Source organism: Cydia fagiglandana, chromosome 7, assembly GCF_963556715.1.
Source record: "Cydia fagiglandana chromosome 7, ilCydFagi1.1, whole genome shotgun sequence".
In the NCBI taxonomy this organism is placed as follows: domain Eukaryota; kingdom Metazoa; phylum Arthropoda; class Insecta; order Lepidoptera; family Tortricidae; genus Cydia; species Cydia fagiglandana.
The window spans coordinates 16470914-16496748 of record NC_085938.1 but is presented as its reverse complement, the minus strand read 5'-3'; the positions used below and the strand labels follow the sequence as shown (position 1 = coordinate 16496748).

The 25835-nt window shown below is 39.3% G+C and overlaps 2 protein-coding genes across 3 annotated transcripts; one reads left to right on the top strand and one right to left on the bottom strand.

The window, feature by feature from the left end:
• Positions 1-917: 917 nt before the first annotated feature.
• LOC134666236 (zinc finger protein 510-like) lies at positions 918-10237 on the top strand. The gene is made up of 7 exons (XM_063523388.1): positions 918-1028; positions 1634-2656; positions 2884-3039; positions 3738-3919; positions 6398-6483; positions 8927-9094; positions 10011-10237. The coding sequence occupies exons 1-7, from the start codon at positions 918-920 to the stop codon at positions 10217-10219; spliced, it is 1935 nt and encodes a 644-aa protein (XP_063379458.1). The 3' UTR covers positions 10220-10237.
• Positions 10238-10720: 483 nt separating this feature from the next.
• On the bottom strand, positions 10721-25569 carry LOC134666023 (PR domain zinc finger protein 1). 2 transcript variants are annotated; one of them, XM_063523104.1, is made up of 9 exons: positions 25277-25569; positions 18555-18632; positions 17754-18008; positions 17530-17646; positions 17262-17303; positions 16468-16616; positions 16249-16349; positions 13944-16163; positions 10721-13720 (listed from the first exon to the last, which is right to left on the bottom strand). In XM_063523104.1, the coding sequence occupies exons 2-9, from the start codon at positions 18561-18563 to the stop codon at positions 13473-13475; spliced, it is 3141 nt and encodes a 1046-aa protein (XP_063379174.1). In that variant the 5' UTR covers positions 18564-18632; positions 25277-25569; the 3' UTR covers positions 10721-13472. The 2 variants fall into 2 exon arrangements, with proteins under 2 accessions (XP_063379174.1, XP_063379175.1); XM_063523105.1 differs by lacking the exon at positions 17262-17303.
• Between the last annotated feature and the right edge of the window lie 266 nt (positions 25570-25835).

Here is a 25835-nt window from a genome sequence, read left to right as displayed (position 1 = left end):
TATGTCCTAGGATATGAACCTGCTATTTTCTTGACTTTAGTTCACTGATTAAACTGACAATAAAGAGACTATTGATGTAAAACAAAATGCGTTCTACAAAAAAGCTGTGCGATAAAATATCAAATAATAACCTGAGATCCTGAAACAAGATCTTGTTTAAATTAACGCTAAATCGTTGTCACAGCTAACACCGCAACAACAAAAATTATGCTAATATGCTTCACTGGCAAATAATAAGCGAAAAAGCATAAGGATCTTTAAATCATACCTCTGACACTATCTACTCACTACGCAACATGGAATAAGACACGATAGGTATCAAAATTTCCCACGCCGATTATACGCCGGTCATATTTATCGGCGGCGGCGGCGTGGAAAAATCGTCGGCGGCGGCGGCGCGGCGGCGCGGCGCACATGTCTAGTCCAGCGTAACAACTTAACGTTTAACTTCTCTAACTCGGCGGGACAATCAATTACTAGAGTACCTATCTGCAGCTGTCTTATTTACAGAGCTTTGCCAAATACTAGGAAATTACCGACGACTAAGTATAATTGTTATAAAAGCAGTAATAACATTTTACAAAACGCCCGCACGTGACTAGTTTAAGTTTAATTATGAGCAGTAAAATAACGGAAAGTGGCTTACTTAGAGGCAGTACTTAAATAGGCCTACTGGCAGTTATATACTGTATGTAGATCGAGCTGTAGAGACAGTCTTGTTTTGTAATTGTGCCCGCCAATAAATTTTATAGGAGACAAGAGGTTTAGATCGCCAACCTTCGTTTGAAAGCTAGCAGCGGTCCTTATCTACCGCTCAGCTAACAGACCTACCAGAGCTTTGCTAATCTTCAAAGTTCATACTAAATCTACAAATAGTACTTTATAATCAATGTACTTGTATGATTTGTGTTCCTCAGATGTGCGAGTGGCTGTCGCGCGAGGAGTGGTGCGACGTGAGCTTGCTGTGCGGCGGCCGCGCGTTCGGCGCCCACCGCGCCGTGCTTGCTAGCGTCAGCTGCTTCCTCAGGGTACATCCTTCCTGTGTAACATACGTTTAGTGACTGTATTTGTACTCTTGTATTTCTATCGTAAGCATAACTTCGATTTTAAGCATAATACTCCGATCTTAAGCATAAGAGCCTGTATTAATAAGTAGCTCACTATAAAAAAATGACTGTATTTGACTATGCGCAATATGCTAGTCATGCATGTTATAGCGATGTGAGCTGAGCCTAATATGGAGATCATTGTACTGTTATTATTGAAATTTCTGTATTTCTTGAAAGAAATATATTATTTGAATCATAGAATTATTGTCATTTAAGTGTCAATTTAGAAATGATCATAGCGGTATATTTCAAGTTATATGAAAGCTAGTCGTTTGTTTTGACTATTTGACGACGGTATTTTAAAAGCAAACTTGTTATTTTCAAAGTTTTTCATAACAATCATAACAGAACGATGGAGTATTTAACGTTTTTATCTCAATTGTGCAATTGGGTTGTTCAAAAACTATCTTGAATAAAGCCTGAATAGACCCTAAAGGCCTAAAGCGCCTCATAATAAGGCAAATGCTACCGCTATTCTGCTCAGTGTTGTTCATTAAAACTAATTAGCATTCATTTTCTTTCAGCGGATCCTGCTTTCTTGTCCTATAGAAGACACACCGACGTTAATTGTCTTGCCCGACTTCGACCTAGAAGCCTTGTCGGCGGTCCTTTATTACATTTACAACGGCGAAGTGACGATGCCGAGACATATAGTCGATAAGTTTTTGGATATCGTGAAAGCCATGCAAATTTTCGTCGACCGGCAATATTTGACGAAACTCTCTATTAATATTGACATTGATTATAATGTAAGCAAACGAATACCTAACGATACAAGTGTATTTGTATTACGCTCCGAGAAAGATAGTTCGTCACTAGTAAATTTTAGGAAATCAAATCAGCATACGGCTTCACGCAATACAAAAGATGCTACAGATTATAAAGACTGTAAACAAGCGTTTCGGAATTGGAATGAACATTTTAAGCCCGTTTTGGGAAATCTGCAATCGTCGCATGAAGACCGACAAAGAGACTATTTTCTACGTGATTCATTTATGGAGACATATCCTCGAAACCGTAACGTTAACGGTCGGGCGGCGGGCGTGCCAGCAATACCAAACATATGCTATCGCTCACCGACATCTCTGTTCTTGACGAATGCAAATGTGAATGGATCTTTTAGCCCTGACACGGTGAATTTACTATCCGATGGTGCATCTAGTCATATGCCTTTTAATTTAAGATTAACAAGTAAACAACAGGATAACTTGACCATAACGGAGCTTAATAGAAAACTGTCTAATTTAAGTAACCTTTGGACGGGACCAGTATCGTCATCTTCTACGGAGACGTTGCGAAATAATTCTAAACATAGGTCGTATTTAGACCTTAGCATATTACAGAAAGCTCATACAGCTATGCCGACATTTGTTGCAAAAAATTATTTGACTAAGACAGACTGCATGGAGACAAAAGTTGAAAAAAGTATACCAGTTAACAGCCAGCATAAGGTGGCGATCTTAAATAAAGCCTTGGATAGTCCCTGGTGTCCTCGATTACCTAACAGCTACAGACCCTTTCGAAGAAAAGGACCCAGTTTGAATGGTGTAAGTTTATAAATAGCTAATGACGAAATAAACAAATTTCCTTAAAATTATAATGCATTTTGAATAGTTTGTATTTTTTTTTTCATTTAACTTTTTAGTAACTTAATTGCAGGTAAGGAAATTACCTTATCCTTATCGTATGATTGTTCACAACTTTCACAGCAGGTTTTTTTTTATTTGAAAGAATACTGTTATCAATCTATAGAACATCATACTTAATGTTTCAGCATTTTCCAAATGATAGTAATAACAACGTCCATGTCATGCCCACAATACTGAAGGATGAACGTTTGGAGAGTCCGGCTGATCTATGTCATAGTGGTCATTTCATACCGAATACAGCTTCATCTGCCGAAGATAGCAAATACTCGGATAATAATCAGGTAAGATAATTATAATGTTAAAACCAAGTTAAACAGGAGATAATTAAAACAGTTGAAAGACGCCTAACATTAAATGAATAGCAACCATACTTCAAATGTGAAATGCTATGTTCAAATCTCTATTTCACTGGTGATTTTATAAAGATTTCAGTTGAAGATATTTTTGTAATTTTGATTTAAGAAAATAATTCGTTACAAGGTACTTATTCATAAATAGATATATTCTACCTTCAGCTCTTACCATCTATCGGAACCCTGACGCATACTGTAGGTATATAGCCATAGGAAGCCATATCTATTCTACACGGGATACCATCTAATGACAACTGAAATAATAAAATATTTGAAAATTTTATTTTTAGTTCATGAGTTTCATGACACATTAAACAGAATAACATTATTCGTAGGGCTTATTTTAAGTATTGGTTAATTTATGATGGAAAAACAAATGAACAAAAACTTAAAAACGTACTATCTAAAACAAAAGAAAAGTAGTATCCCTATACAAGTTTAGGTACAACTTACGATCTAAAGCCTTGTAAAAATTTAACTTCAAAATTTACCCCCCTTGAAACAAGCTATCATGATAAAATGAAATGTTATAAGCGGAAAAAACAGAGAGTAGCACCTCCAGCGCCCAGGTTCAGAATCGAACCAGCATATACACAACATAGTACTAAGATTTGAATTTATTTCAGCAACCGCCAACTCGCGGCCGCTACGCCTGCAATGAATGTGGCAAGACCTTCTCGCAGCTTCGGAACTTCAAGTACCACATGTCGGTGCACCGCGGTACCCGCGAGTTTGCCGCCTCCTGCGCCGTGTGCGGCAAGTCTTTCAACGACCGCGGCTATCTCAGTAGCCACATGAAGATACACAGGTCAGTGCGGACATTTCAGATAAGGTAAAAGCCTGCAACGAATGTGGCAAGACCTTCTCGCAGCTTCGGAACTTCAAGTACCACATGTCGGTGCACCGTGGCACCCGCGAGTTTGCCGCCTCCTGCGCCGTGTGCGGCAAGTCTTTCAACGACCGCGGCTATCTCAGTAGCCACATGAAGATACACAGGTCAGTGCGGACATTTCAGATAAGGTAAAAGCCTGCAACGAATGTGGCAAGACCTTCTCGCAGCTTCGGAACTTCAAGTACCACATGTCGGTGCACCGCGGCACCCGCGAGTTTGCCGTCTCCTGCGCCATGTGCGGCAACTCTTTCAACGACCCGCGGCTATCTCAGTAACCACATGAAGATACACAGGTCAGTGAGGACATTTCAGATAAGGTAAAAGCCTGCAACGAATGTGGAAAGACCTTCTCGCAGCTTCGGAACTTCAAGTACCACATGTCGGTGCAACGCGGCACCCGCGAGTTTGCCGCCTCCTGCGCCATGTGCGGCAACTCTTTCAACGACCGCGGCTATCTCAGTAGCCACATGAAGATAAACAGGTCAGTGAGGACATTTCAGATAAGGTAAAAGCCTGCAACGAATGTGGAAAGACCTTCTCGCAGCTTCGGAACTTCAAGTACCACATGTCGGTGCAACGCGGCACCCGCGAGTTTGCCGCCTCCTGCGCCATGTGCGGCAACTCTTTCAACGACCGCGGCTATCTCAGTAGCCACATGAAGATACACAGGTCAGTGAGGACATTTCAGATAAGGTAAAAGCCTGCAACGAATGTGGAAAAACCTTCTCGCAGCTTCGGAACTTCAAGTACAACATGTCGGTGCACCGCGGCACCCGCGAGTTTGCCGCCTCCTGCGCCATGTGCGGCAACTCTTTCAACGACCGCGGCTATCTCAGTAGCCACATGAAGATACACAGGTCAGTGAGGACATTTCAGATAAGGTAAAAGCCTGCAACGAATGTGGCAAGACCTTCTCGCAGCTTCGGAACTTCAAGTACCACATGTCGGTGCAACGCGGCACCCGCGAGTTTGCCGCCTCCTGCGCCATGTGCGGCAACTCTTTCAACGACCGCGGCTATCTCAGTAGCCACATGAAGATACACAGGTCAGTGAGGACATTTCAGATAAGGTAAAAGCCTGCAACGAATGTGGCAAGACCTTCTCGCAGCTTCGGAACTTCAAGTACCACATGTCGGTGCAACGCGGCACCCGCGAGTTTGCCGCCTCCTGCGCCATGTGCGGCAACTCTTTCAACGACCGCGGCTATCTCAGTAGCCACATGAAGATAAACAGGTCAGTGAGGACATTTCAGATAAGGTAAAAGCCTGCAACGAATGTGGAAAGACCTTCTCGCAGCTTCGGAACTTCAAGTACCACATGTCGGTGCAACGCGGCACCCGCGAGTTTGCCGCCTCCTGCGCCATGTGCGGCAACTCTTTCAACGACCGCGGCTATCTCAGTAGCCACATGAAGATACACAGGTCAGTGAGGACATTTCAGATAAGGTAAAAGCCTGCAACGAATGTGGCAAGACCTTCTCGCAGCTTCGGAACTTCAAGTACCACATGTCGGTGCAACGCGGCACCCGCGAGTTTGCCGCCTCCTGCGCCGTGTGCGGCAAGTCTTTCAACGACCGCGGCTATCTCAGCAGCCACATGATAAGATAAAGATAAAGATAAAAAAATAGTTTATTCAAGTAGGCATATTACAATGCGCTTATGAACGTCAAATAAACCTTTACCGGCTCCAACCGTACACCTCTGCCCCGAGAAGATTTAAATCCCCCCTCAATTGGAGGAGGGTATCCCAATATGGGACCGGCAACAAACTCGGTGGGACACATCTTTTCAAAACATTATTACATCTTATAATTAACATGCATTACGAGTAATTAAGAAAAATACAATTTAAATTACTATAGAATTCATGCAATTATACTCAGTGAGTACATGAAGATAGGTCAGTGCGGACATTTTAGATACCAGTAAACCCGCTTCACACACTATTGTCAGTGCGAGCTACGCGCTACGAGGGTATCCGATGACACGTGTTTTCCACTTTGTAGTGAAAAGCGCCTACAAACTCTACACAGAGATAATCCGCCTATCGAGTTCTCTGGCATTGAATGACCTAAACGTGTGAAAAGCGAGAAGAAAATAGGTACTGTATGAAACCACTTGCAGAAACCGGCATAAAAGGGGGTATTTCGTGAAAAATCTTATTGAGCGAATTTTTCTTTATACTCTAGAAGCAATGAAAACGGGTCACTATGTATAAATAAATGAAGAGAATTAAATTATGAAGATATGCTCATCGGATTAAGATTAAGATACAAGTTTTTACATAAGAACCTAATAATGTGTAGGTAATCCTATCACCCCATGGTGACTATTCATAGTAATGTTGTCTTATTAACCTTTACTATTAGTTCTCAAAACCTTATCTCGTTTTCAGAAACCGCAAGGAATACAAATGTTCGCAATGTCCGAAATCATTCAATCAACGAGTCGCCTACAACATGCATGTGCGAATACACACAGGCTAGTATCTCAATATCAATTACCGTTTTCCAAATGTACCTACTTATACTCTAATCCAGGGCTCAAGCCTTTGGTAAGCTCATAAAAAAATTTTATAAGTAGGGCTAAATTGGGTGTTAGTTAATATTTATAAACGATTCATTCACGTAATTAAGGGCCTGTTTACACATTCACTATTGTTTAGTGCGAGTTCGTACATACATATGTGGCTTTCCATCAAAGAAAAAGAAGGGCCCATATGGTTCATTCATGTGTGCAATAAGGACGATTGTATTAGAATTTCTGATAAAATTTCAGATGGGAAGGACCTTATTGCACATGAAACATAAGGGCCTTTTTTTATGGAAAGATACATATAATTTTCTATTAAACGTATGACTTCATGCGAAACACTAATCAATGATCGTACGAGTAAACACGGGCTAGCCCTAGCCCTAGTTAAGTGACAATCGCGTATAAAAACTCCAATCGAAACTTAAATAATGTATGGAAATGATCACGTGATTTCTTAGCCATTTTTCCCCGCAATGGCAAAAGTATAATTTTTATACGATAACGCATTAACGTTATTAAATTAAACATCAGCGCAATACACTTACGCAACTGCTAGTTTCACCTGTCTAGATAATAGATAATAAGATAAGAGTACACAAATGCAAGTACAGTGGATGCAATCACTAAGTTAGTTCAGGCCATAGCCGCTAGTTTTTCCTCGAATGCGTTGCACTTTTCACCTCCCCGCGCCGCGCCGCGCCGCCCGTCACACTTGGACGAGTTTCGCTTTCACCGCGAGGCTGCAATGGCTGCATTTATGTCTTGTAGATAGATGTAGACAGATTTAATTCATAGATAAATAGTTACGCTGATTCGAGATAGGCTCGGTCACAGAATAAATAATATCACTAGACTGAGAGAATAATCATTATTAAACTAAACCAGTAATTAAAATACAGTTCTGTACTGGGGGAAAAAATGAAGTTTAGTAATAATCATACCTCGCAATCGAGCTAGCAAAACCGTAGCAAATGACAGTTGAATGTAAAGGTTGGCGTTCATATGTCATGAATCATCATCATGACTCATGATAACATAGTCACTATTTTTTAAATTTTAAAGTTAAATTTGTGTTTCAGGAAAGTAAATTATTAAATTACTTCTTTAAATTTTTGTTTATTTGATCTCAATTTGTTTACTCTTAATTTGAAATACAAAATAAATTCTACCTACTTATAACGTAATGATGTGTGTATAGCACAAGGATGTAAATACCTTATTTAGCGTAATCACACGCAAACAGATCTTAAATAATTAATTTAAAACATAGTTTTTGTATTTGACTTAGTAAATACCTATATATGCGTCAACCTTAATGTGCAACTGCTACGGTTTTGCTAGCTCGATTGCGAGGTATGGTAATAATTATAGACGTTTCACTATTTATGTAAAGTTTATTTATTTCTACAAACAGCTCAGTAATCCTAAAACTAATTTCAACAAACAGATAATAGAAATTGCAAGAACTAATAGAAATTGCAAAAGTCAATTTGTTCCTAGTAGTTGACTCTCCTTGTCCCCGGATTAAGTTTATTTTTGTAATTCTAAGTATGTTTTTGTTATCCTTTTCTCTCAGTGTAGGCTCGGTGCATGAATTTTTTCATAATTCGTATCCAGTACTGGCTGGAGAGTCAAGGGACCGGAAAACCCCTATTTAAAATTAAGTCATTCATGTGGATAATATGGATAAAGCATATCACCAATTAATCGTTTGTTTGAGTTGATATCTGATTCTGTTAGTTTTATATTAAGTTAATCTCATTAATAAATTAAGTACCTAAGTATAAGCCTGGAGGACTTAACCTAAATATAAACAATTGCTTATGAAATAAATGAAAATCTAGTAATTTAAATCTAGTAACTTAATCTTTATTTTTCAAAGAGCACTTTTTTCACGTTAAAAGTAAGTTAACATGTTGGGAAATCACAATAAAAAAACTCTACCCTGTTCGAAAAAATCGGAAACCTTTAAAAAAATTGATTTTAAAATATGATATGTTGTATCAGGTAGGTATACTAGAATAGGCATACGAACGACTACGTTAGATGGCTAGATATTGATGCCTGGCACAGAGGTACAGGCAAAGAATTGAATTTCCGTACCATTTCAAATTTGAAATTTGAATTTCGTACCTTCTCACGGTGATAATAGTATGAGATCACTAGCAACTTTCATATTTCTTTCGTCATTACTGTGACAAGGACTTGATTTACATAGATCTTCGACTTACATACATCACCAAAAATAAAACAACAACATTTCGCGCTGTAAATCGCCAGCAACATGCTGAGATGGGGCCATTTCGTGACACTTAATTTTCACTATGTTCTTTCTGTGTCTATTGTCTGTGTTTAGAAAAAACTATTCTATTCTATTTATTGATTTCAGGAGTGAAACCTCACGTTTGCCCCACGTGTGGCAAGGCGTTTTCACGCAAGATGCTCCTGAAGCAGCATCAACGCACTCACTCCGGGGAGCGGCCCTACGCCTGCCCACACTGCGAGAAGCGCTTTGCTGATCGATCTAACATGACTTTGCATCTTCGGCTTCACACAGGTATGAGTACGATGCTGCCAAATTACCTAGTGACAAAATTAGCGGGTCGTGTCAATGAGGCCAATTCAAACTTATATTGTGATATCAAGATGATATCGAAATAATGTGAAATTAATGTTAGTCGCGCGTTTTGTCCGTATATGTATCGAGAGTGAGACCTATGCGCAATAAGTTTTATGCTTTTTTTATTATTATGCCTATTCAATGTTATGTTATGAACAATTATTGTATGTCAAATCTGTTATGCGAATTCATTTTATGACAGTTAGGGTCGGTTGCACCAAACTGTTCGCAAAATGTTAAAGAGTTCGCTAAATTGTTATGTATAGAAAGTTTCATAGTAAAGGGCCGGGGCGCGCCGGCTTACGTTGATCAGTCTGTCAAATGTGGTTAGTGCAACTGGCCCTTAATGTTAGGCGACTAAATCATTTTGATGTCACAGTGTATGTTTGAATTGGCCTCATAGTGTTCCTTGGAAAATATGTTATCATACTTATCATTTGATGTATACCACTAGAAAATTGGTTTAATCTTAACACAGTCTAATTTTATCCAGGCTTAGTACCTACTCACTTTTATAAAATCTGATGCTTAGTCTCTGTTTGTGTCTGAGCAAACGCTTAGATGAGGAGTGCGTACAACATTGAGTTACAGATGTACTGCATAATTGTTTTTCTTTGTATTGTCGTGCTATTTCAGTCAGTCTCAGTACAAAAAATACTGAGGTTAACTGAAGTAGCATGACAAATACGAACGTTTCCGAGAAAATAGGAAGGAATACAATTATCGCATTCACTGCCAGGGGGCGTGGCCCAGCAACAAACTTGTATGACGGTGAACGCACATGTGCGTCGGAGGCAGTGAATGTGTTAATGTACTACATTTGTAACTAATATTTTATTCAAATTTTTTGCAGGCGTGAAGCCCTTCAAATGCCCAATGTGTCCCAAATCGTTCACAAAAAAGCATCATCTCAAGTCACACGTCAACTTTCACACCGGGGCTAAACCATATTCGTGTCCGCGGTGCAGTCTAGCCTTCACGCAGTCTTCAAACATGAGGACCCATTTGAAGAGGTGTACTGCCCCAGAACCCACTACTGGAACTTCGGAGAACTCTACATAATGAAATGACCTACGACAGGAACACTGGTGACCGAAAAAGCATCATCGGAAGACGGACAAATGTTACAGGGTGCTAGGTTAGAAGGCATTTGGCAATAGGAGATAGAGTTGTACCACTTCAGGAAACTACGTGTCATAACTCTCCCGTCCTGTAGGCCTATTAAGGAAGGTTTATCCACGTGATAAAACAACTGTCACTTTATAATACTGCGGGATAGAAAGTGACGGATATCGTTTTATCACGCTGTCACGTAGACAAGAACGACCATCATATCTGTACTGATCCTTCCTGATTTTCATCCCGAAGGAGCCCCGGGGACGGATTGGCTGCCTTAACCTTATCCTGGCATATTTAATGTATATTATACTCACCTCAACTTTTTTATTTGTAGTTTGGATAGCATAATTATTATGTTTGTGTGTCAGGAATAAAAGTGAATTTGAAAGCTATCACGTAATGCCGTATGTGTTAAGGTATAATAAAGTTCATAATGAAACCACATTATTTTAATTTTCTTCCTGCTTTATTATTATTTTATCAGGATTTGGTGTTGTAAAATAATTACCGATCAAGGTGTACAAAATTACAGGCCTTTACAATAGGTAGCGCCCAAGTGTCCGCTCAGGAGCACAAGGAACATTACATAAACACGGCGCGATTCGGGAAATGACTTAGACATTCACTAGATATGAAATAGTAACGATATGTGACGTTCAAGGGCAAAAGGTACGTTATGGCCGCAATAATATTGGAGCGACGTTAATAATAGCGTAAGCGCCAACCGCCATAGGGTACCTTTTGCCGTGAAACGTCACATATCGTTACTATTTCATATCTAGTGAATATCTAATTCATTTCCCGAATTGCGCCAACAGTGTAGTTTAACGCTTCTTCTCACCGATGTTTTTAGATACAATTTCAAATGTATTTCACTTATTAATTTGCAGTGTACTTAACTATTGATCTATCCCGGTTTCTTTATTAATTGTTTTTTACGAGGTAATGATGTAACTGATACATTCCAAGTGATTTTATCTAATAACTTCGGTGTGTTGATACATGCTCGATATAATGTTAAATTTACAGTACCTTAAGTACTTAAAAATATTATTTATGAAGATCTATTTTATTTATAAGTGTTATTATCGTTTATACAAGACTGATACAGTTTTATGACGGCATAATGATTGATATCCTATTTCGAAAATTTGAAAATTAGCTTACCCTTTTTGGGGAAGTATTTACAACGTGAAACTAAACAGTAAAACAATCATGCGTTTTTCAGTTCTGCAAATTAAAATATAAGACAACTTTAATTACTTAGTACTCTTTAGTAGTGGTAAAAAAGTTTTATTCAAAACAAATATTAAACGATTTATACTATATGTAAATTCAAACAAATCATTTTAACGGTATAATATAAGGAATGGCGAGAAGACTTCAAGTAGGTGTTCCCATATTTCTTATGTTTATTTGATATTACGTACGTTTAAGTGTTTAAGAAGTGCAATCTCATAAAATCAGTTTGAATGCTGGGAAGAAATCGGAAGCATATATTTACTTAAGGATCTCTCTGATGGTATAAAAATGTAACTACATGCCTACTTATGCACCTATATCAATTATATTATCGTTTGTCAAGAAGACGCGACATCATCTATAAAGTAGACGAAAAACCTAATCGATTTCACTCAGTATTTTTAGTTCCTGTGTACAGTATAGCACCCTGTACTAGGTATAGTTTAGGTAAACTTACCATATATCAATTATACATATACATAAAGTATTAAAATTTGTAATGAATATTAACGATAATGAAAAAATATTAACGATATCATAGTAAATAAGGGCACGAATAGGTAACGTCGATACAATATATAGTGTTGCCGGCCCCTCTAGATACTTAGGGTGAGTATTCGGCATATTATTGTTATAAAACTTTAGGTAGGTACTATATGTAAGTAAGTATAAAATGTACAGACATAATTCAAATTGATTGCGTGTAAAAATCTTAATAGTATGAATCATAGAAATATACAAAAAGCTATCGTTTGGTATTACATCACGTAATAAGCTTACTTCTTATCTATCGATCCACGTTAGTGCGACACTTAATCAATATTTAATAACGACATTCGCCAAACGTTATATTATATTAGTTTCTTTCAGCCTTTTCGAACAGGAGAATCGAAATTGGAATTTAATACAAAATAGTAACTAGTAGACTTGGTGAATTAACGTTACATTACGATAGATACTGTAGTAAGGCCTCGGCGCGCGGCGTCCGCCGCCGCCCGGCGTCACTCTACGATGTGAAGCACCATTTGTTCTAGCGTAGGGATAATGTACACATTCGTCGATTCTAGTCTTAATAACATTAGAATTAAGTTGGCGCGCGCAAGCGCTTACTCTCCAAATATTCATTAGGAACAACGATTTAAAATACTATACGAACATCTCTTTAGGATAACTTAAACATTATGAGCGCTTTTGGCACCTAGCCCTAATTACTTGATGATTACGAGACTTGATGCGATCCAATAAAACTGGCTTTGTAACAACCTTAACGACCAGTGCTTCTGTAATAAACCTCGCGGATTTTACAGAAACTAAGTGGCATCAATATAAGCTTTGTGACTTTAACGAGAGACGTTCTTTGGTGACCATTAATTTGTTAAAACACTGGAAAGTTGAAGCAAATATTAATTTTGCAACAACTGCAGCGTGTATTCATAAACTCACTTCACGAATAAAATATAGAGCTGAGTTGCAAATAAAATAGAAATAGCAAATATCAATACCACTTTTACAACGACACCAAATAATGCTAAAATGTGTGCATATTGCATAGAAATATATTTAAATAAAATAAAGTCGATGTCACGAAAATTTCTATTTACAATAGAATTCTACCATTATGTATAAAATTGAGCATTACTGTCTATAATCAAAGGCTGCTGATTACCTTAGATCTAATAATATTCAAATGCTTAGCATAATATAATACACGTTCCCAACCGGGACAACCTTTATCTAAGTACTTAGTACTCATCAACTTCTCTCGTCGATCCTACGCTTACGTCTATTAACAAAAATATATTTACACCTTAACGTTCGAAACGTAATCTCATAGCCACTGGAGAAGACGAGAGGACGCGCTCGTCACGCTATCGTTCCTTATTTTACACGAATACTTGAGTGATCACATGTAGCGGCGGGGTCGGGTGCCCGGCGGCGGCGGCGGCGGCGCGCCTCAGGTGCACTCGATGATGAGGGGCTGGCTGGACTCGATGACGCTGGGCCGCGGCTCGCCGGCCGCGTAGTGCTCGTGCTCGGGCCGGTACTGCGGCGCGTGCGGCGCCAGGTGCGGCGTCGTCGTGTGCGCGTGCGCGCCCAGCAGCTCGCTCGCGCGCGCCCCTCCGACCAGCCCTCCCTGCCCGGCCGAGTGCACCTCGTAAGCCTCGAGCCCCTCCCTTTCGTGGCAGTCTTTGTCGATGGGACCTGCAAAGTGCACGCGAAATTGAAATCGGCCGCGTTCAGTGAGAGCGCAAGTGAAAGTTACGGTTCACCCGCGAAGAGAAAGTGCAACGCGCTGCAGTTGCTCTCGCGGCGGTGCTCGCGTATACACTCTCTCGTGAATATTTGAATGAAAATTGCAAATTAAATTAAAAATGAAAGTGCAAAAATGATTAAGTGTGGTGCATTAAAAAAAACTTAAACTCACATTCAGTATTAGCAGCATTCGTGATGGATAGGACCTCTTCGATATTGTTCGGCTTACAGCTAGTAGTTTTCCAGTGAGTTCGAAGGCCCGAAGCGCTAATGTACTTCTTATCGCATCCTTGGCAGACGTACGGCCTGTCGTTTGTGTGCAACCGCTTGTGAAGTTTTAAGTGGACGAATTGTGTGAATTTTTGCATGCACAGGTCACAGGCATACGGCTTCTGGCCTGAGTGCAAACGCAGATGAGTCTTCAAGTTTGATGTGGAGGAAAATCGTTTTTGGCAAATATCACACTGATGAGGCTTTTCTCCCGTGTGCACGAGATAGTGCTTCTGGAGATGAGCGAGTTGCGTAAATGACTTACTGCAGACATTGCATTTGAATGGTCGCTCTCCTGAATGTGTCCTCAGGTGGACCTTCAGGTTTGAAAGCTGACCGAATGTTTTACAACAAACATTGCATTCGTAATGCATTTTTCCGTCCTTCTTTTTCAAAGGATAAGGTAAACTTCTGTAGCCGCGCGATGTTTGCGAGTTTGGGCTCAGAGGGGCCATCATTAGGCTGCAGGAGCCGTCGGGGCTCATGCTTCCATGCGGAGGGACAAGTTGCGGACTCCCGTTTGAATTTTGAATCAAACTTAATTGTGAGCAGTTTTTGAGAGTGATCACACTCGTAGTGGATGGATAGTGATGATTGCTGTGCCCGTTTTGAGATCTTTCATATTGATGCGTTGAAGTAACAGTCGGTGAATATGTGCTAGGAGGAGACCCAAGTTGAGTAATTATTGTAGAATTCGGTGGAGAATAAATATTGTACGAGTAGTTGGGATAGTGACTTTCATATCTCGTTTCTCTTATTTCCCTTATTTCTCTGATCTCTCGAATCTCGGTAGTATGAGGAATAGTGTGCGGTGGTGACGATGAATAAACGGACATTGCATTTGGTGTCGGCAGTTGTTGTGGCAGTGGCAATAAAGATGGCAGCGGTGTTAAATTAGAACTGGAGTCCGGACTGCAGGCATTTCCATACCTTTGACTCTTTTTGTACGAGTAAGCCATTTCCGTGGGCGAAGACGGCGGGGGCGTCGCGTTGGGCTGTCGACGGTTTGGATCGTTATTGTTTGTATCAATCCGGTTGCCTGTAGTTAAAATAGTTTCTAGTATTCGAGTGTCAGAAGGAGAGCACCTCATAAAAGCTGGTTGTGGGGAGGGTGATGTTGATCCGTCTTCATAATATGGCTTATTTAATGGAACAACGGTATTCTGAGATGATTCCAGGACAATGACAGTCGATGTCGCTGGGTCGCGACGTGGTGGCGATAGATTTTGAGGCGAAACGTCCCCAACTTCTTCCGCTATTACCAGCTCTTTTTCACTTTCGCAATCCATGTCTTTGTGGTTTTGGTATTGGTACGCTCTTGGCATCTTAATCTTTACTTTTCGGTATTCATTGCGATGCATATCTTGATCCATTTTTTGAACAATAACTGTTTCTTTGGGTTCATTAGTTTTATTCGAGCAATCTAGAACATAGTTTTCAACATCAGAGTCGCTTGAATCTTCTGGAGGTGTAAATTCGTCATGATAACCATTGCTATGGTAGCCTTCATCGGACCTGACAGAACCGTCGGCAGGGGCTAGTTGATGGTCATAGTGGGGTCCGCAATGAGAGAGGCTGGGTGACCGATTGCCAATTTTTTCTTGAAGATGCTGAGCCATGGGTGAAGGTCCTCGCATGTCCCTTAAGTGATGATTTTGAGCAGGTGATCTATTAGCGTGAACTCTTGGACTCTCCATTTGATGAATTACCACGTGTGATGTGCTCTCTTTGTGTTGGTGAATTATTAATGTAGGATTGTCTCTGTGGTGCATTTTCACGGGTGACGGTGGTTGCATTAAGCCGCTTGGTGACAAAGGTGTGTGTTCACTTACAACAGGGCTTTCAGTTTTTGAATGAATGATGGTCGGAGAAATGTCGGTTCTGACAAGTGTCCTGTCATTATTGGCGGCATTTCTGGGATCCTCCCGGCACAGCAGGGGCGGACTGTCGTGGAACGATTTATCACTCAGTTCTCGCTTCCTACGTCTGCTCGGGATTTCAGTCTCTAAAAGTTCTTTGGCATTTGTAAGTCCAAGAACATACTTCATGTGGTTGAAAGCAATCTCGGGATGAACTGGCGCAGGCGGTATACCATATGCCTTTTTTATGGTTTCCTCTTTGCCTGAAAAAAAAAGGTTTTCGTTAGATTTATATTCATACAAGAAAAATAATATTTCTATTCATAATTTTTTGCTATATCTACTTACAGATAGAGTAAGTGGCTCGCTCTGGATCGATATCGTAGCCTAGCCTCGTTGCAAAATCTTTGCAATACCACACCATCAGTTCTTCGTTTGGCATGATGTCCCTGAAATCAGACATGGATTTAAAGCAAACTGTTCAGCCCAACACGATGTATATTTTATGTATGATTCAATATAAAGAGAATTAGATCTCATAGAAATGTGATAAAGTGTGAGTGTTACCTTATGGTGTAGAAGTATATGTGTTCTTGATGCTGGCAAGCGACGAGGTTCATCACGGACAGGGAGTAAGCCGACGCCACGTATCGCATCCAGTTCGCCACACTCGTGTCCGACCCATCAAGGTAATAGTAGTCACTATCCTTGAATATCTGTAAATAGACATTTCAGAATGCAAAATATACACTTTTATAAATTCAGCAGCTTTATATATTCACTAACAAATCAACGTGCATAGTTTGAAAGAGAGATTTTTACTCGCACACTTGTGTAAGCTGCGCGTTTTCGTTATCATTTTGATACGCTAAATGTATTATACAGAATAAGGCCCACCTCATCGGAAAAGATAAATTTATAGTAGTTAAGTCAACATTAAAGACTAACAAATGTTATACCGGACACGTGACAGGCTAGATACGAGTATTTACAATGCGCGTGCAGCAGATAGCGTGCATTAGTAAATGCTTACTATAGCAAAGTCAAGGACGCATCGCATGGTGTCACTCAATTCATTATTGACAATGGGAGATAACGATGTTTTATTGAGTAAAAGAGTGGGTTGTTATTATGGGCAGTTAAAGCGGCTATAGTAAATGGATAAATTTATGACAAATTGATAACTATTCATGGATTGCCGTATGCTTTCTAAAAATCTGCATTCAGGATAATTGATTGAGGAACTTATGTATAGTTATTGTTATTAGTTACGGTTGATTTGATAATCTATACCACTATAAATATCATGCAAATTAGAAAAGATACCATCACCAAGAATGAAAAATGAAGCCCGATCTCACCTTTATATTTCCGTAAGTATGATGTCTGACAGTTTCTTGTACCTGGCCCAAAATAGAGATGAATCGGTTAGTTAAAGAAGAATAACTAGTGCATATTGTACAAAAGCTATTTTGCTATATTGTTAGTTGAACGTGCCTATTGGCCAGATAGGTGGCTCAGAAGACGCTACTAAATGAAGACTGATCCATTATTTACAAGGGTCGTACCCATAGATGTCTTAAGCAAAGTGGAAGATTGATGTCATAGTTGTAATGTCTGTGGACTTACCCTCCAATAATATCTCCAAGAGACTTTGTCGTTGGGCTTGTTTGGCGTTCGGGTGCCTTCAAAGGGTCCAAAGCGCGTGCCGCGGGGTATTACGCCTATGCTCCATACACCTTCAGTCTGTAGGTAAATATTAAACATTAATTAATGATCGTGGAAGAGACTCTCTGAAGTGAATCTTTTATTAAAGAGTTCAAAAACATATTTGAAGGTTTCTCTTGACTCACCGGTGTGTTAGGAGTGGAAAGAACGGCCGACGGCCTTAGCGCCAGGCTGCGTGGTAGAGTCTTCTCGGCTCTGTTGGGCGTGCCCCGCTCGCAAGGCACGTCTATCACTATGTACACCGTGAGCCTCTCGAACTCCTCTTCGCGCATGCGCGTGACATCGTAGGCGCTGGCGCTGGACACTGCGGCGGCGGTGGCGGCCGCGGGGCTGACCGTGCGGCCCACCACTGTCGTGCTGGCTACCTCTTCACTCGTTGACTGTTGACAATACAGTGCCGTTGTTAAAAGCTTGATAACATTTTTAATGCAAGAAGTTCTTGTCTTTAACCACCTATGTTACTGTTACTCGTAAAGGGTTGTAATGTGTAAAGTGGGTATTACGAGATTTTTACTACACTTTTATTATTCTTATAGATATTTAAGGACGCTCCACAACTGAGCGTTCAATAAGCCCCAAAAAATATGCAAACATCACGGCGAAATGCATTTTCCACTTCACACCCACCTGCATCCTGAGGCTTTAGCGACCTGATTTGAAATTTATTTTTGTCTTAAAAGGGTTTATTTTAGCTCGGCGAGACGCCACCGGAGCCGCTCGATAAAGGGGAGGTACCACTACTGACCCAGTTCCGCGATAAGTGCGCACTTTCCACTGCGCACCGACACTTCCCCTTTGCCTACTTATATCTATTTTCGCAAATTAAATTTGCCGTTAGACACTTCAAAATTTGCGCATAAAGGTCAAGTGGCACTAACAGACAGATTAATTTAAATCATTTAACTTTGTAACATCAGCGTACTCACCAGTCTCATTTTGATTGATTGTTGTTTATTCAAATCAATATATGTTCATATTTGTCTTGAATCGTCGACAGCATGTACCTGTAAAAGAAAAACAAAATGTTTTAACAAGGTATATATATATGTGTTCGAATAATATATGTATATATTTACTTCCTGCATTAAAATAAACGTGCTTCAAGGTTTACAATAAATAATTGCAGTTTGAACACTTGCCAAGGCTTTAGTTAAATATTGCAGTTTTAGAGAAAATGTACCAAAAATGTATCTATACATTGAACCACATATTTTAGATGTTCTAATGCAAGTGTTAATTTTTTTTAAGTTATGTAATTGTAAGTCTAGTTATGTAATTAGTAGTAAAATCTCGCATTGATTTGCTGCAGAAAGCAACCCTAGGAACCCGGAACATAAAGAATTTAAACAAGTTGTGTAAAATGCATCTTTATTACCTAACATTTTTTATATGGTATTTATACTGAATCGTAAAAAACTTCTTGTATAATGATAATAGACAAGATTATAAGTCATTCGGATTCGAAGCGCTAAAAATCGTTAAAGCTTCATGGTGTTTCTATGATGCAATCCTACCGAGAACTTTAAAGCTAAGATTGTCTCAATGTTGCAATCCTCAAGCAGCCATGAAGCAACCTCAAGTTCAACAGTTCGTTGCACAATCGCCGGAAGAGAGTGCGGCGACTCGACTGCCGATGGGACCAAAAATATGTTTTTCGAAACCAGCCCATTTGACATTCAACACGTTGCGCAAGTAACCAAACATTATGTGTGGATTCGACGCATTGACGCGTCTGTGTACAGTGCATGCTTTTTAAGCAGTACCTATTGGAATTGTCTGTAAATAAGTGGCTTATTGGGGTCCAACCTCGAAATGTCTAAAGATATTATGGCTCTCCCTTAAAACATCGACATCTGATCTGAAAAAGTTCGCGGTTTACTCGTTGGTCCCATTGTAAATGTTGTTCAGTACCAGCTATTATATTCACCTAGCAAAATATGGGTTGAAAATTTTTGTATATTAACCTTTTCGCCGCCATTGACTTGATATAAAGTCAAGATTTCGTGCCCCACACGCCACGACTTATAAGACGCCACGATATGTTAATACTTGCGTTGATGACACTTTATGGTCTTTGTCTTTATGACTTCATTGACGTGGCGGCGAAAAGGTTAAACACTAGGGCCACTTGCACCGTCCCACTAACCCGGGGTTAGCCGGTTAAACCGTTAACCCAGTGTAAAATTGTACTGGTAACCATGGTAACTCCAGGTTTAACCGTTTAACCCCGGGTTAGTGGGATGGTGCAAGTGGCGCTTTGTTTGAATAATCCTTTTTTAATTTCTTTTTGTTGCTAATTATGCAAGTGACGAACAATGACGACACGAGTGAAATGAACGTTGCATTACTTTGACAACAGTCTGACCATGCCAATCACTCGGCGTGCCAAAATCAAGCTATTATTAAACGAATCCAACTTCTATTTCCTGGCAATGACGTCACTTAACTAATATTACCTATACATAATTATAGTAGTTATATGAAGTGGTTTGAAAGTGAGTTTTAACGTCTACTTTTGCTTTCCTATATTGTAATTCATGTCACAAATGCCAACGCATATAAACTGTATTTATTTACTCATTTGGAAAATTCCCTTCCAATTTGATTGAAATATCAGTAGATATCATCATAATATTCAAAACAGATGGACTAAATGATGTATTTCAATTCATAAACCCATTTAATTTGTAAATATGTAGATAATTAAAGCGAAACTGAAGCGAATTATATATAGGCACTCCAAAAGTCATAAATAATACGAGCGAACTTTTATATGTGTGCCTGCAAATCAAAAGGATGGCTCTATCGAAAATAATCTGCTCAAATACTGAAGTCAACCAAACTGCCGTATTCGAACTTCAAGATATTCACAAGAGACGACACGTACTAGATAGATCCATTCTAGATACGTTATAGTTTAGATATCAACTAGTTCTCTTTTGCAGCGCAATTCGGGCAACCAATGTCACTTTTACGTTAGGTAGAGTAAGATATCTATTAGATGTGAATTGGATCTCTAAGTCATATCCTGTGGAAATCGTTCAAGAGTATCTCCAGAATCGCGCAAATGGCAAATTTGACAGGTTTGATCTTAAACATATCGTTATCGTATCTTGGTGATGTCTAAAAGATATCTAATAGATGTCTATTTCAAAATCCAAAGTTACGTTTTCTCAAGAAACAATTACCGGACTATTATACGAGTATGCGGCTAATGATTGCGTAAGGGCATGTTTACACCCCGCGCACGTGACCGGTTGCGCAAGAGCAATGTCACACGCGATGCGCACCCCTGCCGATAATGGAGCGAGAATGCCTTCCTTCATATTTACTCGTATCGATAAATGCTTGCGGTTTTCTTCGTGTTTTGTACATGTGTGTTGTAATTTGACTTAATGAATAGTAATCTTTATTATTATTATTTAAACTTTATTGCACAGTAAAAAATATACAGTGACAAAATTTTCTTAATGAATACAGATATTATTTCATTTCCCCAAAAGTTAGTCACTATAGGATATACGTTAAATTCATAAGAGCTGCCGCTGAGCTGAGATTTGTACTGAACTGTCAACATTTTCATAGAAAATCCGCGCTGGCTTTCGTGATTCTGGCTGATGGAAGAAGGAACCCTTTTTGTTGAAAATTAACTCTATTTTAAACAATAAGATATTAGTTTGTTAGCGGAGGGTGGAGTTGATCATGATCAATCATTATCGAAGCGGATTTGATATAATCGGTTTGTTATGTCAAATAATCTGACAATATTTGTTTATAAGTATGTTATCATAATGTCATGTCAACACAGCTAATAAACTAGATAGCAAATACAGGATATTATGCATTGTAAATAATTTTATTCGTACTATAAAGTAAACAATTTCCACGTGACTACTTAATTAATATAGTACCTATACCAGTGAAATGAAATAGTTTTAATTAATGTCATAAAATTAAAAATAAAAATGAAATAGTACAAAAATAATAATAAGCAATGCAAGGTGAGCGGCATAATAGTGTTATAGGTTGTAACATATGCAGACATGTCAAGTTCGATGACTAATTGATTATGGATTAAATCATGCTAGTCCAGTTTCGTAACAGTGAAAAAAATGCGACAAAACATATGCAGTAACTCGTAACGCCTAAGTATAGGTAACACTAAAAAGCGACTAGTTATGTACTGTCGGCGTTAATTTCTACCAGATAGAAACCCTATAATTCAAAGTAACAGAGAATTACGTTTGACATTACGAAAGTCATCACTTTCAGTTATCTGATCTAATGTAAACATGTGTTGCATACTGGCGAGCGCGGCGCCGCCGGCGCAGCGGGCAACCTTGGCGCGCGCACTTGAACTTGGCCCTTTGGCGTCGCGACGTCATCACTGCTGCGCCCGCACATTGCAGGCTTCTTCAACTGTTACAATGCGTAGTGACCTGTGATACCGGTCAGGCGAAATTTCGTCTAATATCTGGTTTTTTAAGAATTTCCCCCAGTAGTAGAACACATACTACATATCGTATGGGCATTTAAAGAAATGGATTAACGTTATAAAAACGGGTAATATGGTTTCAAGGCGCTGAATACGTTAAAACGATCAATATTTCCCTCCTTACGATTAAAGCGTACTTAACTAACAATTGCGCTAATTAATTTAATCAGCTTACATAAAAGAGTAATCGCCATCAGAGATTTTTATTATGTTTACTTTAGTAGGTACATACATACCTATATATTAAGTGAACAACAACAACATCATTGCATTGCATTGTTAGCAACATTAAAAATATTATAACATTCGTAACCTTACTACGTAACAGTCCATCTTCTTAAATAATCTGTTTTCTTATAATTTGCCTCGTTTGTGCCTAAATGAATTTAGTGTTTTCTTGTACTCCTAATAAATTTGGTATTTTCTTCTACTCAAGATCTTTAAATTACATTCCACTTCTTCTACCTGTCCGTGGCTTCGCTAGATATAAACTCGCATTTTTTTTATAGAGTGGTTTTTTGTAAAACATCTGTACTTTTATAAAGTACTAGTATTCGACATGGGCACTTTATGTCAAAGTGACAAGGATTAAATTTGAATACAGAAAAATCTTCGCCGTTCAAATTTAACCTATATTACTTTGACATAAAGTGCCCATGTCGAATACTAGAGCAGCGTTGAGCACTAGTACTTCTACCTTACGTATATCCCGAAGACAAATAAACTAATTATATCAAAATATGCATATTATATCTATCTATCTATCTATCTATCTACTAATAACGAGACACATTAGATAGGTAGGATAGACCTGGCCGCGTAGCCAAGACGCCAATCGCTAACGCTCCGTAGCGATCGATACGCAACTGTCACTGTCGCACTAATATGGAAGAGAGATAGAGAGACATAAAGTTTTTCGCTTTCGAAGCGATAGCGATTGCAACCTTGGCTAGGCCGGCTGTCTGTGTCACGTTATTAGTTGAGAGGATATAGATATCTATCTATGTAGATACAATTAACATACAAATAATTATAGTTGTTATTGAAACGTGAAGGGTGAAAAGAACATGTTTTACATATTAGTATTTTACATGAACAAATTTCTACTAATTATTCTATTTGCTAATAACATTAAAGTATTCACAGAAGTGTCGTTATTATTTCCGTGAAATATTTCCGCAGTAAGTATATTAGAGAACAAATGATGGCCAGTTTTATTGCGGGCGATGGAAGCGACGCCAAACGTGCAAGGTCATGTGTGCATATTGAAAAATACTCTTAGCTGATTGTGCATTTTCTTCATGCTTTATGATATAATACAGCCTTGAACATTCGTTTCTCGTACTGTTGTAATACGCGACTCAGAGCGACGGGTTAAGGATGACTCACGTTAGACCGGACCGTGTCCGGGCCGGAGCTTCCGGAGCATCGTTTTCCATGGAAAGCATCACGTGATCCCTTGCCATCTCATAGAAAAGTCGGGCCCGGAAGCTCCGGGCCGGACACGACCTGGTCTAACGTGAGTCATCCTTTATTAAAGTAACATTCCATTTCCAACGACAGCTGCATTACTGTTCATTTTACTATGGAAATTGACAATGACAGCGACGCGTTTAGTACCGGTAGTGCAGTTGCGGTTAGAAATGGAATGTTACCATTATGCCTGTCATAAGTGATTTGTGGGACTTGTGAGCGAAAATACGCATACAGATTTTGAAAATATTACATACTCTTACATTTTTATTTGTTACCAGTGCGTCCAGATCTTACTACGTACTGACACATATCGAATTATAATGTTTTTTATTCTACATAAATGCGATTATGAAATATACTTACTCTAAATATATAAGAATGTAATTTTCTTTAAAATATGGGAAACGCGGAATACTAACAACATTATAATCGCGAAAAATTATCGGCAGTTCTCTAAAAAGTTCATTACTTACCTTTAGATTACATACGATATTAATTTCTATATTTACTGTGATTAGCTTTGTTAGGTAATTAATACATTTAGGTACGTGTAATAGCTTGCCTTGATGAAATCATGCAGATGTGTTGGAGACACTTATTCTTAAGTAGCCCGTTTTGAGCACTGAGACTGCCATATCGTCAATCTTCCTACAATTTAGATTACATCCGTGATTTCTAGTTATGAAAATGCATCGTATATGTACTTATGTGTTAATATCGCATGCATCGGCTATGCCAGAGTGCGACGGGAACAGTTAACCTTGCCGTCTAATAATAAATTGATGTATAAGTACATGCATACATCTCGATACGCTATGTAACTGTTAGACAAATACACATGCGGAAATGTTTGGATATCAGTTGTGTAAGAGCACGTAAGTGCATTCGTTATCTGCATTATGTGAAGATAACTGCACAGTACTTTGCATAACCTTGAGATCATAACAAATAACCAATAGGTAGGTTTATATGTCTGAAATATATTTAAGTATAGGGCGAACCTTACGTAATTATTGGTAATTGTAATTTTAAGCTAATTAAGCTAATATGTAGTGTGGCATATAATTTGGTGTAGTATATGTATAATGGACGCTACAATACATTAACTACACTAAACAATAAACAACATAGTAGGTACTTTTACTTGTTTTATAGATGTTTAATGTCGTTATACTTGCTATAAGTAACAATGTCTGATATATATAATGATATTAATGATGTATGTTCATGGAATACAAATATTATGAGTAATTAAGGCGTAATCGCCTTTCATTATAATTTTAAAACATATTTACAAACCGTTTTTAAACCATTTTAAGGTTTTATTAATTAAAACTGTATTACCATGGATGGTAATAAATAATCGTCTCACATTCCAAGATTAAATCTGCGTGTGACTCTATGAACACCTAAGATTTTTGAACGCGGAACATTTTAATCAAGTCATACGATGACACGGTACAAAATTCGATAACTTACCGAATTAAGAATATAACTTCACTGACACTTATTTCGACATTAAGTGGAAACACTAAATTATCCCCGTCATTGGAAAATTCAGTCAATACGCACTTTTTTCTGATTGCTTTCATTACACTCCACTTCCTGATTGTTATGATTTTAAAGTAAAGAACTTGATAGCGGTAAAAATTTCGAATAATAAGTAATTTAACTTACAATGTCATTCCTTATTAAGTGCATCCAAACTTCTATTTCCGTGTATTCTTTGCGCCGCGAAAAGCGTTTGGTTTAGCGAAGAAGAGCGTTCAGCAGAGCGGTGTCGAGCGACTTGAGGCATCCGAGGAGTATGCGGAGGTCTGGGCCGGAGCCGGCGCGCTCGTGGCCAGCCCGGCGGGCGCCGGGGCGGCTCGGGACCTGCCGGCGTGCTGGGCGCCGGAGCGCTGTGCGCATTATGCAACGGAGGCCACAGCTCCGACCTGCCCTACGTCTACCCGCTTCGCATCGTACTAACCCGCCGCGCCGACCGACCTAGATGCACTTTTACGACGAGAATGCAATCGACACACATATTCGCGTCTCGTTCCGATAAACGCATCGACGACGAAAGCGGCCGGTGATGGAGAATGCGGACGAATTTGACAGCAAATGCAGTGAGTGCGTCACGTTCGCGCCTAGGGTTTGGCTAGGAGGCCGAGCGGGACGGCGGCGGCGCCGCGAACTGCATTCAAGTTCATTACTTCCGTACCGCGAGCGGCCGCGACCGTGCTCCCGATCC